The 18,984-nt window shown below is 37.9% G+C and overlaps 1 protein-coding gene across 1 annotated transcript; it reads left to right on the top strand.

The window, feature by feature from the left end:
* Positions 1–8,497: 8,497 nt before the first annotated feature.
* On the top strand, positions 8,498–18,352 carry LOC136676982 (class I histocompatibility antigen, F10 alpha chain-like). The gene is made up of 8 exons (XM_066654311.1): positions 8,498–8,630; positions 11,813–12,079; positions 13,354–13,626; positions 15,156–15,449; positions 15,554–15,649; positions 17,442–17,465; positions 17,555–17,618; positions 17,732–18,352. The coding sequence occupies exons 1-7, from the start codon at positions 8,522–8,524 to the stop codon at positions 17,584–17,586; spliced, it is 1,095 nt and encodes a 364-aa protein (XP_066510408.1). The 5' UTR covers positions 8,498–8,521; the 3' UTR covers positions 17,587–17,618; positions 17,732–18,352.
* Positions 18,353–18,984: the final 632 nt, after the last annotated feature.

Below are 18,984 nucleotides of genomic sequence, written 5' to 3'. Positions count from 1 at the left end.
TTGCAAGGGTAAAAGAACAGTCAGACTGGGTAAATGCTCTGGTAGTAGTTAAAAAACCCCGTACAGGGACGCTTCGCATATGCCTTGACCCAAGAGATCTATATAAAGCCTTCAAGTGACCTCATTATCCCTTACCTACACTTGATGATATCACATCTAGGCTATCTGGTGCTCATTTCTTCATTGGTTTAGATGCTCGATCAGGGTACTGGGCAATCAAGCTGACTGAAGAATCATCCAAATTGACCACGTTCAACACAGTATTTGGGCACTACAGGTTTCTTCGCTTGCCTTTTGGCATAATTTCAGCACAGGATGAGTTTCAGCGGAAAATCGATGAAACATTTGAAGAACTTGATGGTGTCACCGCAATTGTAGATGACATTTTAGTTCATGGCAAAACAAAGGATGAGCATGATGAGAACCTCAAGGCAGTGTTACAATGTTCTCATGAGCAAGGAATCACTGAATCCAGAAAAATGCATAATTGGAGACAACAAAGTGAGTTACTTCGGACATCTCCTAACTAGTGCTGATATAAAACTGGATCCTGCAAAAGTTGCTGTGATCAAAGACATGGAGCCCCCAAAAGACAAGACAGAGCTTCAGGCAGTGCTGGGGATGGTAAACTACCTGGCAAAATTCACTCCCAGTTTATCATCCATTAATGCCCCTCTGCGACACCTGCTGAAGGATTCCAATGAGTTTACCTGGGAAACGCAGCTTGATGAGGCATTCCAGCAGATGAAAGATCTTGTAACGATGGAACCAGGTCTGGTTTTGGTCTATTTTGATCCACAAAAAGAACTTAGGGTTCAGGTGGACGGGTCACAAAGCGGCCTTGGTGCTGTTCTGCTGCAAGAGGGCAGGCCTATAGCATATGCATCCAAATCTCTCACAGTGAGTGAAAGCAACTACGCACAGATTGAAAAAGAGCTATACACCATCTTATTCAGCTGCAAACGTTTCCATGCATATGTATATGGTCAGCATACTGTGGTGGAAAGTGATCATAACCCCTCGAGTCAATCATGAAAAAAAACCCTTGCTGCAGCACCCCAAAGGTTACAAAGGACGATTCTCCAGCTTTAGAGATACAGCCTCACAATCATACACAGACCAGGCAAGGAAATACATGTTGCAGACACACTGTCCAGAAAGGCAATACCATGTCATGATAAGAGTCTTTGTGAAGGCATGGATGTACAAGTGCACATGTTATAGGTTATAGGTTATAGGTTATCTTACCTGTCAGTAGCACACAACTTGGCAGAATCAAGGCAGAAACAGAGAATGATGCACAGCTCTCTGTTTTGAAAACAACCATAAAGGATGGGTGGCCAGCAGTGAAAAAGAAATGCCCGCAGAATGTGACTGCGTCAGATTGTCATTCCTCATTCTCTTAGAGCTGAGATGTTATTCAGAATTCATTCAGGACACATGGGAATAGAAAAATGCAAACAAAGAGCTTATGATATCATGTTCTGGCCTGGATTGTGCAGGGAGATAGAACACATGGTTGGGAAATGCTCAATCTGTCTTGAACATCGTCCCTCAAATGCTAAGGAGCCCATGATCAGCCACAAGGTACCTGATAGGCCTTGGTAAGTAGTGGCCACAGATTTGTTCATGTGGAACAATGAAGACTACCTAATTGCTGTCGACTATTACAACAGCTAGAAAAGCTCAACTCCATGACATCTCTAGCAATCGTACATAAGCTCAAAGCTCTATTTGCAAGGCATGGCATTCCGGATACAGTCATATCCAACAATGGACCCCAGTACAGTTCCAAAGATTTTCTAGGTTTTGCTAGGGCTTGGGAGTTCATCCACATCACAACTAGCCCACACTACCCACAAAGCAATGGCCTAGCAGAGAGGTTTGTGCAAATTGCAAAATCACTGTTGGAGAAAGCAAAAATGGATCAAAGAGACCCATATCTAAGTCTTTTAGAATACCACAATGCTCCTGTGGACAATTTCAAATCCCCAGCGCAGTTGCTAATGAGTTGATGTCTGCACTCTATTCTTCCAAACACGGACAAGCAGTTTCAGCCAAAAGTTACTGGAAAAGAGAGCAGAGAGACATTACCACCAAAAAAGATACTACAACAAATCAGCAAAGCCGTTGTCACTGCTACAGTCAGGTGAAATCATAAGAGTCCAAGAGCATGGCAGATGGAAACCAGCTGTTGTTCTAAACCTAGCTGATACTCTTTGTTCCTACCACGTCTGTAGAGCTGAAGGCTCGTTATATCGTCAGAATTGTCGCCACCTGCTCAGCACAAAAGAATCACATTTGAATGAAAGCCCCACTTGTGATGTTGCTGAATCAGGTAATGATACCCAGGGTACTGACCTTACACCAAGCCACCCAGAGCAAATATGTGAAACGGACACACCACTCTATCGTACTAGATCAGGACGTCAGGTCAAGCCCAGGGTTATTCTGTATCTATAATTTGTAAAAGGGTGTAGGCGGATCGCTGCCCTTATGTTTGAAAACCACTGTAATGTTCTTGTTCTGCATTATCAGTGAATAATTGTCCAATGCACATATGTATTAAGTCCCGAGGGTTTTGTTCGTGTAAAAAAAAAAAGGGGGATGTAATATTTGGGTGTAATATAACAGAATAATTACTTAGTTGGCTTGGATACTGCCTAAATATTAAATGGATACTGTGACTGGATGCTAGCAAATGGTGGATTGTGATTTGTTTGGAATGTAATTAATAAGGACCCCAGGAGCAGCCAGGGGTTAGCCATGTAGTACATCATATGCGGGAATTCTATATCTGTAAAGAAATTGAGAAATAATAAAGAAGCTCGTAAGCAGCACAAAGATATGCAGAAGTTATTATTTACAACCACAAATAAAGAACGAAACAACTATGGAAGGCCATTATGTATGGGCTCAAAACATGTTGACACATGCACGTTAACACGTAATTAATCGCGATAATGTGACCAAGAAGAACATGTTTACATGCTTTTTAAGGTTTCCACCAATGGGAGGACTCAAATCTGGGCCTACTTATATATGCAAAGTAGGACTTACATCATACAATAAGTATTTGATACACTGCCATGTTTTCTCACCTACAAAGAATGTAGAAGTCTGTCATTTTACAATTCAACTGTGAGGCAGAATCTAAAAAAAAAAATTACATTGTATGGTTTTTAAATAATTAATTTGCCTTTTATTGCATGAAATATGTATTTGATACAATAGAAAAACAGAACTTAATATTTGGTACAGAAACCTTTGTTTGCAATTACAGAGGTCAGACATTCCTTTAGTTTTTGGCCAAGTTTGCACGCACTGCAGCAGGGATTTTGTCCCAGTCCTCCATACAGATCTTCTCCAGATGTTTCATGTTTTGGGGCTGTTGTTGAGCAACACTGAGTTTCAGCTCCCTCCAAAGATGTTCTATCAGGTTCTATCGTGTGAAATGCTTTTTACGGAGCCACTTCTTTGTTGCCCTGGCTGAGTGTTTCGGGTCATGGTCATGCTGGAAGACCCAGCCACGACCCATCTTCAATGCTCTTAATGAGGGTAGGAGGTTGTTGGCCAAAATCTCGCAATACATGACCCCATCCATCCTCCCTTCATTACAGTGCAGTCGTCCTGTCCCCTTTGCAGAAAAGCACCCCCAAAGCATGATGTTTCCACCCCCTAGCTTCATGGTTGGGAAGGTGTTCTTTGGGTTGTACTCATCCTTCTTCTTCTGCCAAACACTGTGAGTTGATATCAGAAAGCTCTATTTTCCTCTCATCTGACCACATGACCTTCTCCCATGCCTCCTCTGAATCATGATGGTCATTGGCAAACTTCAAAGGGGCCTGGACATTTGCTGGCATTAGCAGGGGGACCTTACGTGGTCTGCAGGATATTAACCCATGATGGCATAGTGTGTTACTAACGGTCATCTTTGAGACTGTGGCCCCAGCTCTCTTCAGGTCATTGACCTGGTCCTCCCATGTAGTTCTGGGCTGATTCCTGACCTTTCTCAGAATCATCCTCACCCAACGAGGTGAGATCTTGCATGGAGCCACAGACTGAGGAAGATTGACAGTCCTCTTATGTTTCTTCCATTTTCTAATAATTGTACCAACATTTGCCTCACCAAGCTGCTTGCCTATTGTCCTATCCCAGCATTGTGCAGGTCCTTAACTTTGTCCCTGGTGTCCTTAGATAGCTCTTTGGTCTTGGGCATTGTGGAGAGGTTGGAGCATGATTAATTGAGTGTGTGAACAGGTGTCTTTTATACAGGTAAAGAGATCAAACATGTGCAAATAATACAGGTAATTAGTGTAGAATAGGAGGGCTTCTTAAAGAAAAACTAACAGATCTGTGAGAGCCAAAATTCGTGCTGTTTGGTAGGTTGATCAAATACTTATTTCAAGCAATAAACTGCAAATTAATCATTTAAAAATCATACAATGTGTTTTTCTGGATTTTTTCTCACAGTTGAAGTTACTTAGGGAAATACACAAACTTAACGTGTTAACACGCAAAATATTATCAGGTTAACACGTTCAAAGCGCATTAACATGCAAATATATTTGCATGTTAATGTGGCAGATATATGCGTGTTAACACAAAATTATAGTCTACGCAATATCACAGAGAATCTAACATGTTATGAGCCCAATGGCCTTCCATAAATATGTGCTCGTTAATTCGATGATGTTTTGCGTGTTAACACAAAATCTTTTTGCTGTTGGGAATCATGATGTTCGTGGATCATGATGCTTTACTGCCACCTCCCGGTATGGTGTTACTGCTGAAACAACATAAGGTCTTAACATAACCAAATAATGAAAAAAATTCCAGTGCTTAATGATCTTTTGGGAGATTTTGTATAAACATAAATACATTATATTGTTGAAAATTGTATATATTATATATATAAGTATATAAAGTATATAAGTATATAAAAGTATATATTAATATATAGAATAACACACATATATACAGTAGCTTGCAAAAGTATTCATACCCCTTGAACTTATGGGCATGTATGTTCTCTTGTATCTCTATCCTGTCCTGTCCATATGTTCTAGGATCCAGTCCTGGGTTCCTGAGTGACTGCATGCCGGATGCCGGAATCTGGGTCCATGGTTTGGCTTCAACCATAAGCTATAAAAGAGAGGGTTACGTCACACCCCCAAGGAATGCTTCCTCACTCGACTGTTTATATTTTTGTGCTGTTGAACTCGCTTAGTGTTGAATTGTTAATTGTTGAAGGTTTTTTTGTGAGTGCTGCCTGTCTGTTGTACCTATTTGTAAACGTGTACCAGGTGTAGGGAGTGGCTGCCGTTTTTGATTTGGGAACTGGGGTTTGTCTCTGTTTATACACAGCAAGGAAGTAAGGTTAGCACATTGTCTTTGTTTTTGTCGTCTGGCACAGGTTAGTTAGTGTACCTAAAAGTAGTTAGTGTGGGGTTTGTTTGTTGTTTTGGCCTGGGTCACTCCTGAAGTCACTTTTCTGGTCACTAAACTGTATCTATCACCTTAATACGTTTCACAAAACTGTCCTAGTTATATATATTTTTTGCACTCATCACACTCCGTTATTTCATTTTTTTTGTGTTGCGGTCTGCCCTCGACCAGGTCGTAACAAACCTTTTCTCATTTTGTCACCTCAAAACAACAAACTTAAATGTATTTTAGTGAGATTTTAAGTGATAGACCAACACAAAGTAGCACATAATTGTGAAGTGGAACGAAAATGATACATGGTTTTCAAAATTTTTGTCACGGGGACGTAAAGGGTGGACTAACGGAGGCGGACACACTCGCTACAACACAGATACATTTTTATAGAAATAACAAAACAAACGGACTTGAGGAGAAACACGAAATAACACGACTTAGAACATAGGAAAAGAGCATGAAACAACACTACAGGACTGGGGAATGAAACGTGTAACGTGAACGACAAACAAAACAAACAACAAATGACCGATGACAGGAAGTGACAACAACGGAACTTAAATACATGAACAAACGAGACACCTGACACAGATAACGAGGGAAAATGACAAGGAGGCGGAACAAAGGTGGAGACATGGACAATAACAGACAGACAGAGCCACATGGGAAAACAAACAAGAAAGGGCCAGGATGTGACAATTTTAATCAAATAAAAATCTGAAAAGTGTAACGTACAAAAGTATTCAACCCCCTTTACTCTGTTACCCCTAAATAAATCCAGTGCAATCAATTGCCTTCAGAAGTCACTTAATTAGTTAATACAGTCCAGCTGTTTGTAATTTAGTCTCAGCATAAATACACATGTACTGTGAAGGCCTCAGTGGTTTGTTAGAGAACACTAGCGAACAAACAGCGTCATGAAGACCAAGGAACGCACCAAATAGGTCAGTGATAAAGTTGTGGAGAAGTTATAGGTTGTGGGTTAGGTTATAAAACATATCCCAAGCTTTGAGCATCCCAAGGAGCACTGTTCAATCCATCATCCAAACATTGGAAAAAAGTATTCTACAAGTGCAAACCTTTAAATACATGGCCATCCACCCAAACTGACAGATCGAACAAGGAGAGCAGAAAGTCAGAGAAGCAGCCAAGAATCCCATAGTCACTCTGGAGGCGTTGCAGGAATCCACAGCTCAGGAGGGAGAATCTGTCCCCAGGACAACTATAAATCATGCACTCCACAAATCTGGCCTTTATGGAAGAGTGGCAAGAAGAAAACCATTGTTGAAAGAAAGACATAAGAAGTGCCACAAGCCATGTAGGGGACACAGCAAACATGTGGAAGAAGGTGCACTGGACAGATAAGACCAAAGTTGAATTTTTTGGCCTAAATACAAAGCGCTATGTGTGGTGGAAAAACACATAATCCCCACTGTGAAACATAGTGATGGCAGCATCGTGCTGTAGGGATGCTTTTCTTCAGCAGGGACAGGGAAGCTGGTCAGAGTGGATGGGAGGATGGATGGATGGAGCTAAATACAGGGCAATCCTGGAAGAAAACCTGTTGGATGCTGCAGAAGACTTGAGATTGGGAAGGAAATTCACCTTCCAGCAAGACAATGACCCTAAACATACACCCAGAGCTACAATGGAATGGTTTAGATCAAAGAATATTCATGTGTTAGAATGGCCCAGTCAAAATCCTGACATAAATCCCATTGAGCATGGCAAGACATGAAAATTACTGTTTACAGACACTCTCCAGCCGACCTGTCTGAGCCTGAGCTATTTTGCAAAGAAGAATGGACAAAATTCTCAGTCTCTACATGCGCAAAGATGGTAGAGACATATCCCAAAAGTTCTGACCCTTTTCTCGCGTGGGAGGCAGCACATCAGCAGAGAGGGTCATGGTCTAACAACAGACAGCATAGCAATGAAGGCGGAGGAGCTTCCTCAGTGTTGACAATGAGAACTTTCACTGAACACTCACGTTATATGAAATATTTAGTGTAAAACATTGCCTTCAGTGACAAAGTCATTTATAGTGAGCTCTTTTAGACAACATTTGGCACCTATCACAGTAAAAGAGCTATAAACTCTGTCAGAGTGCATAGTTCCACAGCCACACTTCAGTTTCCCAGCACTTTGCTGGCGATGGCGTCCACTCGGTCAGGACTGCAGTGAGTAACAAGGATTCAAAACTGAAAAAAAAGTATCTGAAAGTGAAAATAAGATACGTGACAGAAAAAAAAATATGAAACTGAAATAAATTAAGATTTGAATTTAAAACATAAAATCTGCAAATGAAAAATATAAGACTTTTGAAAATATGTCTTATAAATAAAATATAAGAAAATTTAAAATAAATGATTTATTACAAAAATTTTAATAATTGAATCAAAATTCTATTAAAAAAAATCATCGTACACTTTTTTTTATTTTGAATATATTGTTGTATTTTTCAAAGTTCAATCTCAAGATTTGAACTCTCAGTTTCAGATTTTTTGTTTTTTCAAATTAACAATCCTTTTGACCCTAATATATCTCCATATACATGCCCTTCTACCAGTTTATCACAGTCTTCAGTGAGGCTTCACAGCATACATTGATACAGCACACTACTTACTCTGGACACAGCCCTAAGAGCAGCACGCATAGAACGAAGGCCAGCTGCAAAATTTTAGTCACCATTACATCTGTAATTATCTAATTAAATGAGCTACGCAGCATATATGAATTGTATATGATTTAAATATAGTAAATATATTATGTAAATATGTAGTTAAGAAAACCCAAAGAATCAATGAAAAAACTCCCACAAATTCAGTTTAGTCTGGATGTTCATTACGTTTCATAAGAGCAGAGACATTTCTAATAGCTCACTTATCCGCTGTTCTCACGCTTTTAGTTTCACTATCAACCTTCAGTCCTCTTATCTCCACAGCGACTGATGACGTAAAGGTCATCTTAATTTGTCATTGGAACAAAGAGACATCTTTCGGTGAAAAATACGAGGAACAGCTCGTGGGCTCTCCTGAAATGTGATATATGAACATTTATTAAAAGGCTGATTAATTATATGATTTTGAGTAGTTTCTCGCATATGACAGAACAAAAAGAGGAGCACGGAAGAGTCGTCATGAAGTTCCTGGTTTTTTTCACCTTTTCTCTACAGCTGGCTTCAGCAGGTGAGCGCGGCGATTACTCACACAGCCCCAGTTATAAAACGTTAAATATTCCTACATTGGTGATACTTTTGCATTTGAGTAGTGATAGCTACGTCATCTTGAATAGACTGGTTATTTAAAAATATATTGTAAGACGTTCCCCACGAGAAATCAAAATATTTTATAAGTATATATTATAAGTATAAAATATTTTCTCGATCTAGATCTAAAATATGTAGGGCATATTTATAGCTTTGCCGTATCTTGTCAGAAAATACTCTAACTGTTAGGCTTAATCACTCTGCCAATACATTTTATGACCACTTTACAATATGTAGGTAATACATTTGTAGGAAGCCAAAAGGGTTACGTCTCCTTACTCTGTGTTTAACCGGAAGTATCTAAACAGATTCTGTACAGAACATTATCTTGCATCATTTATGTTTGAACAACAAAAAAGAAAACCAGCCAGTGCTAGTGGGAGGTTGTTATTATAAACTTAAGTAACACAATATTTTAAAAATTCTTATCTGTGTTGGACATGGTGTTAATTCAAAACAGTTTGAAACACAATACCACGTAAGTTCACTTTCTATTCCTGGACATCAAGCACAAAATAGAAATAAGAATTAACATAAGACTTAAAGAAAATTGCTTATCTTTGACTGCTATCAATAAATAACATTTAAATGACGTCTTTAGGACATCCTTACCACGTTCTTTAAAGTTGCAAGAACGTCCAAAAATAACATCATATGGATGTTATTTCTTAGGGTCCCAGAAACTGTTCAAAAGATATCTTTTCTGACATCATCACAACATTTCAACAACGTCCCAAGCACACATAAAACCACATATTTAGGACGCCCTCAGAATGGATGGAAAGTTGTAAATATGTACAATCCCAATTCCAATTAAGGGAATTTGTGTAAAACATAAATAAAAACAGAATACGATGATTTGCAAATTATTTCAACCTATAATCAATTGAATACACTACAAAGACAAGAATTTGAGGCCTGCAACACATTCCAAAAGAGTTGGGACAGGGACATGTTTAACCCTGTGTTACTTTTCTTTTAACAACACTCAATAAGCGTTTGGGAACTGAGGACACTAATTGTTGAAGCTTTGTAGGTGGAATTCTTTCCCATGTACAACTTTAGTTGCTCAACAGTGTGGGGCCCACGTTGTTGAATTTTCCACTTCATAATGCACCACACATTTTCAATGGGAGACAGGTCTGGACTGCAGGCAGGCCAGTCTAGTACCCACACTCTGAAGCCACACTGTTGTATCACATGCAGAATGTGGCTTGGCATTGTCTTGCAGAAAGAAGCAGGGACATCCCTGAAAAAGATGTTGCTTGGATGGCAGCATATGTTGCTCCAAAACCTGTATGTACCTTTGAGCATTAATGGTGGCTTCAAAGATGTGCAAGTTACCTATGCCATGGGCATTAACACACCCCCATACCATCAGAGACGCTGGCTTTTGAACTTTGCGCTGATAACAATCTGGACAGTCCTTTTCCTCTTTGGCCCAAAGGACACAACGTCCATGATTTCCAAAAACAATTTGAAATGTGGACTCATCAGACCACAGGACACTTTCCCACTTTGCGTCAGTCCATCTCAGATGAGCTTGGGCCCAAAGAAGCTGGCAGCGTTTCTGAGTGTTGTTGATATATGGCTTTTGCTTTGCATGGTAGAATTTTAACTTGCATTTGTAGATGGAGCAACTGTTTATCCATTGGTACATTAAATATCTTGTCTTTGTAGTGTGTTCAATTGATTATAGGTTGAAAAGGATTTGAAAAATCATTGTGTTCTGTTTTTATTTATGTTTTACACAACGTCCCAACTTCAATATATATAAATAAAAAAATCAGGTTTCAATGGAAAACAGGTCAAAAAATATATTTGATCATTTTTGATATAAGGAATCATTTCATCAAATATTGTACAGTGCATTAATCTTTTAAAAGACAAAACATCCTGAAACACAGAAAATTAATATTTGTATAATACTGGTTTGATCCTGTTTTTTCCACTTTGCGTCAGTCCATCTCCGATGAGCTCGGGCCCAGAGAAGCCAGCTGCGTTTCTGGGTGTTGTGGATATAAACTGTGTTTACTGACAATGGTTTTCTGAAGTGTTCCTGAGCCCATGTGGTGATATCATTACAGAATAATGTTGGTTTTTAAAGCAGTGCAAACCTGAGGGATTGAAGGTCACGGGCATTCAATGTTGGTTTTCGGCCTTGCCACTTACATTCATAGGATCTGGAGAAATCTCTGCATCTTTTGATGATATTATGGACTGTAGAAAATGAAACCTCTAAATTCCTTGCAATTTTACGTTGAGAAACGTTGTTCTTAAACTGTTGGACAATTAGCTTACGCATTTGTTCACAAAGTGGTGAACCTCGCCCAATCCTTGCTTGCGAACGACTGAACCCTTCGGGGATGCTCCATTTATATCCAACCATTAGACTCACCTGTTTCCAGTTAACCTCTTCACCTGTGGAATGTTTTTTGAGCATCTCTCAATTTTCTCAGTCTTTTGTTGCTCCTGTCCCAACTATTTTGGAACGTGTTGCAGGCCTCAAATTCAAAATGAGTGAATATTTGCAAAAACAAAAAAAATAGTTTATCAGTTTGAACAAAAATAATAAGTATACCAAAGACATGTTGTTTTAAGACCTCAGGGAACTTTTAACTTTTTAATTTCTGACATTATAACACACTGAAATAATATAAGTGATGGACATGTTGTCGAAAGAAGTCAAATTAGATTCACTATGCACACTTTTAAGATCACTTTAGAGAATAATCAGATTGATGAATAAAGACTGAATTAACTTTTAATTAAAAACACTGCAAAATTTTAGAAATACAATACACTTACTTTTACTAATAAGAAGAAATGTGCTAAACATTCAACCAAAGCAACATACATATAGGGGCTTCCTGCTAAACATCAGAATCTTGACGTATTAGTGATGTACGCATGAGCAGTCACACCTGGTATGACTGTTTGATACAAATGACCTGTCCTATAAAGTGCATGTGTATGTTTTAATGCTATGCTCTTTAATCTTGACATTTTTATAACTCTTGAAACTTATTAATCAGTCTAGCCATAAGATTTAAAAGCTGTTGTTTTCATGTTATTAAACTACATTCTTGGTTTTCTCTCTAGACTCCCACTCTCTGCAGTACTTTTTGACTGGATGCACACCAGAAATACATTTCCAAGAGTTCACTCTGGTGGGTGCAGTGGATGGAGAGCAGTTTGTTTACTATGACAGTGATGTCAGAAAGATGATCCCAAAGACGGAGTGGATAAAGAAATTTGGTGCTGATGATCCAGCCTACTGGGACACGGAGACACAGGATGCACAGATCAATGAGCTGGTCTTAAAATCCAATTTGTTGAATGCAATGCAGCGTTTCAATCATACAGGAGGTGAGAATAAATATCTTAATTATTTAAAGGCATTTATGTAGGCATACATTTTAATGTTATTCTGAATCCTGCCACCTCTGCTGCAGATTCAGACTCACTTTCACATGCATACACATTAAACAGGCCTATAGACATAATAAGCATAATGAATAAGTAATTTCTTCAGTTTTATTTGTATAAGCTCCATCTCTCAGTGCTGTTCAAATGAAAGTCAAATGTCCATTTGTTCAAATATGTTCAAAAAGACAAAGGCTTTCATATTGTGTGCTAATTTTCACATGGCTGTATACCCACAATTCATGTTTCCACGTATTCATCATGTCACTTGCTATATTCACAGGCCCATGACAAAAATTCCACAGTAAAATTTATTCATATTCAGGATATTAATAGTCTTCTTCAGTGAGTCTTTCAGATTGAGACACTTTGAAAATAAAGAGATAATATCTGCGGAAAGAAGCTAAACGTGTAGTTTTTCCACGGTGTGGAATTTATGTTCGTATGGTGCCATCTAGCGGCGACAGAATGCAAGTAGTGCAGCATTTAAGGTGAAAGAAAATGAATCGATTGTTCATCCTTTGTATCCCGGATGTGTACTCTGAATTTTTTTAACTCGTATTTTGGCATCTGAACTTGGCCTATCGAATTTGAACAACTATGAAATATATTGTTTGAATTGTTTTAAGCTTGATTTTTTTTTATCTGAATTTATTAACCTTGAATAATAACAGTGAAAACGTGTTGTTGAACATTCATGAGTTCAGTTCAAGAGCAATTATATTCAGATGCATAATTGTGAAGCAAAATATTCAGAGGTGGAAATTTGAAGACTTAAATTCAAAAGCAACTAAATTCAGATGTATACTTTCAGTGCAAAAATTCAGTGCTACAAATTAAAAGGGTAATATTTCAAAGTCTGATGAGACAGATTTGCTTCCATATCTGGTCCTTATAACTAAAAATCAGTACTCAAAATTTAGATCACAGATATCACATAAAATCATTCTTAGATACACAAACACTACAGCTGGTCCTAATGAAAAGGATTTGATTGATACTTGATTTTGTTTTCACTATCTTGATACATCACAAATTAAATTAATTACAATAGAATAGCCTCTACATTAGCAGTGTAAATGCTAACATGTTAAGTCAGCCAAACAGGCAGATGGGATTGCTTAACAGTCTGTGCTGCATTAGTAGATATTAGTGTGTAATATGTTAGTATTTCCTGTAGAGTTGTTAGTGGTATGTGCTTGTTTATGTCTCTGTAGGAGTTCACACAGTGCAGTGGAAGTTTGGATGTGAGCTGAAACATGATGGAACCAAGAGAGGATCTGACGAGTATGGTTATGATGGAGAAGACTTCCTCAGCCTTGATGAAAGTACTTTCACCTGGACTGCTTATAAACCTCAAGCTGTTATCACCAAAAACAAGCTGGATGCTAGCAATGAGGCTGAGTATATTAAGAACTACCTGGAGAACACCTGTATCGAATGGTTAAGGAAGTATGTGGAATTAAGCAGACCCTATCTGGAGAGAAAAGGTAAAGTAAAGCTGTAATTGCAGCTCTTACACACACAGATTTTATCCCCTTATCATGAACCAAGAGAAAACTGCAGATCATTAAAAATGCTTAGTTGCACATGGCAGGGAGGGAACTGAATGCAGGTCACTAAACAAACAACAAATATTTTTATATACATAAAAAAGATTATAGTAATAATAATAAATTACATTACACAAAGACTGTTCACGAATCTCAAGCCCAAGTTGAGTCATTTGAAGACAAGTCTCGAGTCGAGTCTGAAGTCACTGTTTGAGCGACTTAAGTGCGAGGGGTTGTCCAAAATATCTGTTTTCTCTCAAAACCAAAAAAAAAGTTTAGTGATAAATGTATATGTTTAATACAGAGGGTTGTTGTTGTTGTTTTTTTTACAAAGTCTGCATATTTTTTCATTTCCAGGTCCAGGTAAATTCATGTATCTGCATTATTGTGGATTTTTAGTTTACTATATCATTTTAACACAGCTGCTGTCTGTTTTCATTTTTCATTGGAAACATTTCCAACTCATTGAGATTCCTGGGGTTTCTCTGGGGAGCTGCACTCTTCAGCTGAGAGGACAGATTTTCATTTAGGTTTAAGTCAGGAGACTGGGAGGTTAATTTCAAAACTGTGCTTTCCTGAAACCATGTCTTTGTTGAATATGACTGATGTATCTGGTCATTGCCCTGTTGTAAGGTCCAGCGCAGTTTCAGCCTTCTGGCAGAGGCAACCAGTTTTTGGCCAAAATTTATTGGCATTGTAAGATTAAAATAATGTAATCTAAACCAAAATATTGCAAACTGTCTAAAAAAGTCAATCAAAATAAATGCCCGGAAGCCCACAAATAAAACATTTGAATTAAAAGCAAATGTACCTTTTTAAAATGGAAAACGTGGTTTGATTTGATCAATAAAATTAAATTAAAATTAGAAGCTCTCCTAAAACCTGTATTTCTTGTACATTTGGCAAAGCAGGATGTTTCCTCAACATTTCCCCATAATAAAAGGTTTAGCATGCATGGAAATGTAAAAAATCAAAAGATAAACATAAATAAAGATAAACAGAACAGATTAATGTATAAACAGATACAACTTTTGGTGAGAATTGACAGAAGGATTTAGTATTTAGTCATAGTCAGGAGGTACTTGGCTTTGTGTCAGTTTGCACTTCAAAAGGTAGAAGGTTCTAGGTTGTGGGATGACCTATTAAATTGATAAGTAATGACAAGTCTGTTTTCAATAAACTTTGACATTACAAACTGAATGATAACACAGTTTGTAATTTGTGCTTACCCCATACCTGCATAGGTTTCCTCTAGGTGCTCCAATTTTTTTCTGTTATTCAAATACATAAGCTGGTAGCTGGATTGGCTATGCTAAAGTATCCACAGTTTTGAGTGCTGTGTGAATGACTGAATGTGTGGTGCCCTGCGATGAATGACACCCAATGATAGGTACTTTACCCTGAACAGGATAAAGTAGTTACACTCTCTCTCTTTTTCTCTCTCTCTCTGTCTTTCTTTTTTCTAGTTCCTCCTGAAGTGGATGTTTTTCAGAAGGACTCTTCTTCTCCAGTGGTGTGTCATGCTACAGGTTTCTTCCCCAAAGAAGTGATGATCTCCTGGAAGAAGAATGGAGAGGATCTTTATGAGGATGTGCATCTCGGAGAGACAATGGTCAATGAAGATGGAACTTTCCAGAAGAAAAGTGTTCTGACCGTCTCACCTGAGGAACTGGACAGGGACAAGTACACCTGTGTCGTTCAGCACGCTGGACTAGAAAATGAGAAAATCCTGAATGGGTCTGATCGCAGAATCCTGAGAGGTAAGTAAAATTTGTTTCTTAAGAGATGATCTACTTTTAAGTCACAAAGAATCACTGTGAATATGTGAATGGTGGTCCATAATGGTGTGACGCTATAATTTCAGGTGGTGTGCCTGTTGCTGTCATCACTGGTGTTGTGGCTGTTCTCCTGCTCATTGTCGTTGGCGTTGTTGGATTTTTCGTTTGGAAGAAAAAGTCTGGTAAGAGAGAAGGGAGTCAAGAATCTTCTTTATAAAAAAAAACAAAAAGTGCAGAAAGTTGTGTATTTCTAACAGTATATTTTATCGTGTACTGCACTTAGATAGTTTTGACCTCAAAGTATAGTTGGATGACAGTTGTTTTAAAAATATTTCTATTTCCTTATATGCCATTAACAACATCTTGTCCCAACAATATTTTACAGAAGGCCAAAACTGAAACATTCCCCCATAATGTTGTAATTGTAAATTCTTTTAAGATTTTAGTAAAAACCGGACAGTCTGTAGTTGGATTGCATTTTGCCTTTACAAGCAGAACAATCATGTTTAAAAAATCTGTGCTATAATTCTATCAATACACAGGAAATTGTAATATAGCTGAGATTTATGTGTGCTGTTCTCCTTGATCCAGTCCAAATATCTTGAGGTGTAGCACTACCTTTGTGTATTAATGTATTAATGTATAATGGGCACAAATTTTGAAAAGATAATGACTGCTATGATGCTATGATAATTTTATTCTCGTTTCACTATTTCTAATTAAAACATGTAAAATCATCTGTAGTTGAACAGAAATTGTGTTACTATCTATTACATGCTGAAGAAAACTGCAGTCTAATCCTGGGTTGATCCCCTATGGGAACATAGGACTGCAGAAATATTCTGTAGGCAGTGTACACCATACTTTTGGCCGAACGGTTCAGCTGTCAGATATTTGCAGACTCGTCAGACCAGGCTACTTGTTTACTATCATTGTTTCGAGGGGTGGTGTTGCAGAGCCCAGTTGAGGGTCAGGTGGTTGTTGGCTCCTAAAGCCGATATATTGGAGTGAACTTTACACAGTTCTCACACTGATGTCTGTTGAGTGCCCAGCTTTGAATTCTGATGTAGTGTTACATTCCTATTGTGTAAAAATGATACTACACTGTTAAAAATATTTAGGTAGTGTCGCAGTCACACAGCTCCAGTGACCTGGAAGTTGTGGGTTCCAGTCCCGCTCCGGGTGACTGTCTGTGCGGAGTTTGGTGTGTTCTCTGTTTGTCTGCATAAGTTACCTCCGGGTGCTCCAGATTCCTCCCGCAGTCCAAAAAAACACGTTTGTGCACGGATTGGTGACTTAAAAGTGTCAGTAGGTGTGAGTGATTGTTTCCCTGTGAAGGACTGGCGCCCCCTCCAGGGTGTGTTCCTGCCTTGCTCCCAGTGGTTCTGGGTAGGCTCCGGACCCACCACAACCCTGAACTGGATAAGCAGTTACAGAAAATGAATGAATGAATTAATGAATGTTACCTTATTCTTTTATAATAGTTGTTAATTTTATAAACCCCATTTCATCTCCAGGACTTAATATTATGTTCTCTTATTTTACACAGTTCTGTAATGAAAGATTACAAATATTCACCTCTTTTTCTGGGGAAGAGAATGTAATGTACCTTTAGGGAAAACACTTTACGCTTTTTGTACCTTTAGTGACCAATAATGTACCTCTACCATACCTTTTTTTCTGAGTGTACCTACGAAATGCTATGACCCATCTCACAAGCACCAACTATTAAAACATGTTGAGATTAGATTTGCTTAGATTTGATAAATTGCCATTCTTATGTCTGAAACAGTTCTAGAAGCTTCCATAGATGTTGGTCACTTTTTATATGCGCTGGTGGATGCAGCCAATAACATGCAAAGGTGGCATTGTTGTGTATTTTGCATAGGGCAGTAATGTACCAATTTTTTTGGCACTCAAATATATATCTGTAATAGAGATTTCTATTAATTATTACATGTTTATATTTTTTAGGCTTCAAACCTGTAAGCCAAACACGTAAGTTAGCCTTTATGATACTGAAATTGTATTAAAAAATTGTATTAAAAAAAATTATCATGAATAATTCAAATTATTTTGTTTTACAGCATCTGAGGATTCAGCTTCTGACAAATCCTAAGCACTACATGTCCTAATGCTGATTTCAGTTCTGTGAGTTCAGTGAGGATTAACCTATTAACTATTTATTGCATATTAATTAAGCTGTTCATGTTACATTTAAGATTACGCAAAGAGTAATGATGTATTTATATTGGCTTTTATAGGTGGCGGAGAGAGGATGATGGGAAGGATTGGAAGAAACCGCCCTAAAGCCCTAACATGTCTGCATATGGAAACTTATTTTTCTCATTTAATTTGATCTCATTAGATCAGTTTTATTCCAGTTTTCATTAAATATTCTAACAGCAACAGCACTGAGCTTGACTAAATGAGCCTTTGATAGATACATTTTCAATAAAGATTTATTTTAGGTTTTAATAAGCCTATCATTTTTATTTTAGTAAGATATTTGTTGCTGTACAGTTGAAATGCACTGGGCTTGGATCTGTCCTTCTCTTCTGAAAAAGCTTTAACTTGTGTGAACATATGTTTGGCAGTAGTGTCAGTGTCAGTCACTTGATTCTTAGTCTGTACAATTTAACACTCCAATCCATAGTGTATAGGATACAGTGTAAGAAATTAACCTGTTTATTGTGAATTTGAAATACAAGTTTATGTTTGAGACCACATCCTGAAAACCTCACTTTAATGTTTTTCAGATTTATTTTGGAGTATTTTTGTGTTCAAGCTGTTTGGTAATGTCCGAATACCAAAAATGTCTCAAAATAATTTCCCTGACCAAAGCCAATGCTTATTTATTCAGAGCAGGGGAAAAAACAGGATCAAACCAGTATTATACAAATATTAATTTTCTGTGTTTCAGGATGTTGTCAGTCTGAGTGCTTTGTCTTTTAAAAGATTAATGCACTGTACAATATTTGATGAAATGATTCCTTATATCAAAAATGATCAAATATATTTTTTGACCTGTTTTCCATTGAAGCCTGATTTTTTTATTTATATATATCGAAGTTGGGGCGTTGTGTAAAACATAAATAAAAACAGAACACAATGATTTGCAAATCCTTTTCAACCTATAATCAGTTGAACACACTACAAAGACAAGATATTTAATGTACCAATGGATAAACAGTTGCTCCATCTACAAGTGCAAGTTAAAATTCTACCATGCATAGCAAAAGCGATATATCAACAACACTCAGAAACGCTGCCAGCTTCTCTGGGCCCAAGCTCATCTGAGATGGACTGACGCAATGTGGGAAAGTGTCCTGTGGTCTGATGAGTCCACATTTCAAATTGTTTTTACTTTTTCACTTTCAAATCCTTTTTTTCAGTTTCAGATTCTTTTTCTTCAGTTTCCGATACTTGTTTTTCAGTTTCAGAGTTCTGACCCTTTTCTCGCGTGGGAGGCAGCACATCAGCAGAGAGGGTCATGGTCTAACAACAGACAGCATAG

This window comes from Hoplias malabaricus, chromosome X2, assembly GCF_029633855.1.
Source record: "Hoplias malabaricus isolate fHopMal1 chromosome X2, fHopMal1.hap1, whole genome shotgun sequence".
Lineage (NCBI taxonomy): Eukaryota > Metazoa > Chordata > Actinopteri > Characiformes > Erythrinidae > Hoplias > Hoplias malabaricus.
This window is presented reverse-complemented; position numbering and strand designations above follow the sequence as displayed.

Coding starts and splice junctions, on each gene's coding strand:
- LOC136676982 (XM_066654311.1), top strand. CDS start 8,522: ATGATTTTGAGTAGTTTCTCGCATATGACAGAACAAAAAGAGGAGCAC. Junction 13,627..15,155: donor ACCCTATCTGGAGAGAAAAG/GTAAAGTAAAGC, acceptor TCTTTTTTCTAG/TTCCTCCTGAAGTGGATGTT. Junction 15,450..15,553: donor TGATCGCAGAATCCTGAGAG/GTAAGTAAAATT, acceptor CTATAATTTCAG/GTGGTGTGCCTGTTGCTGTC.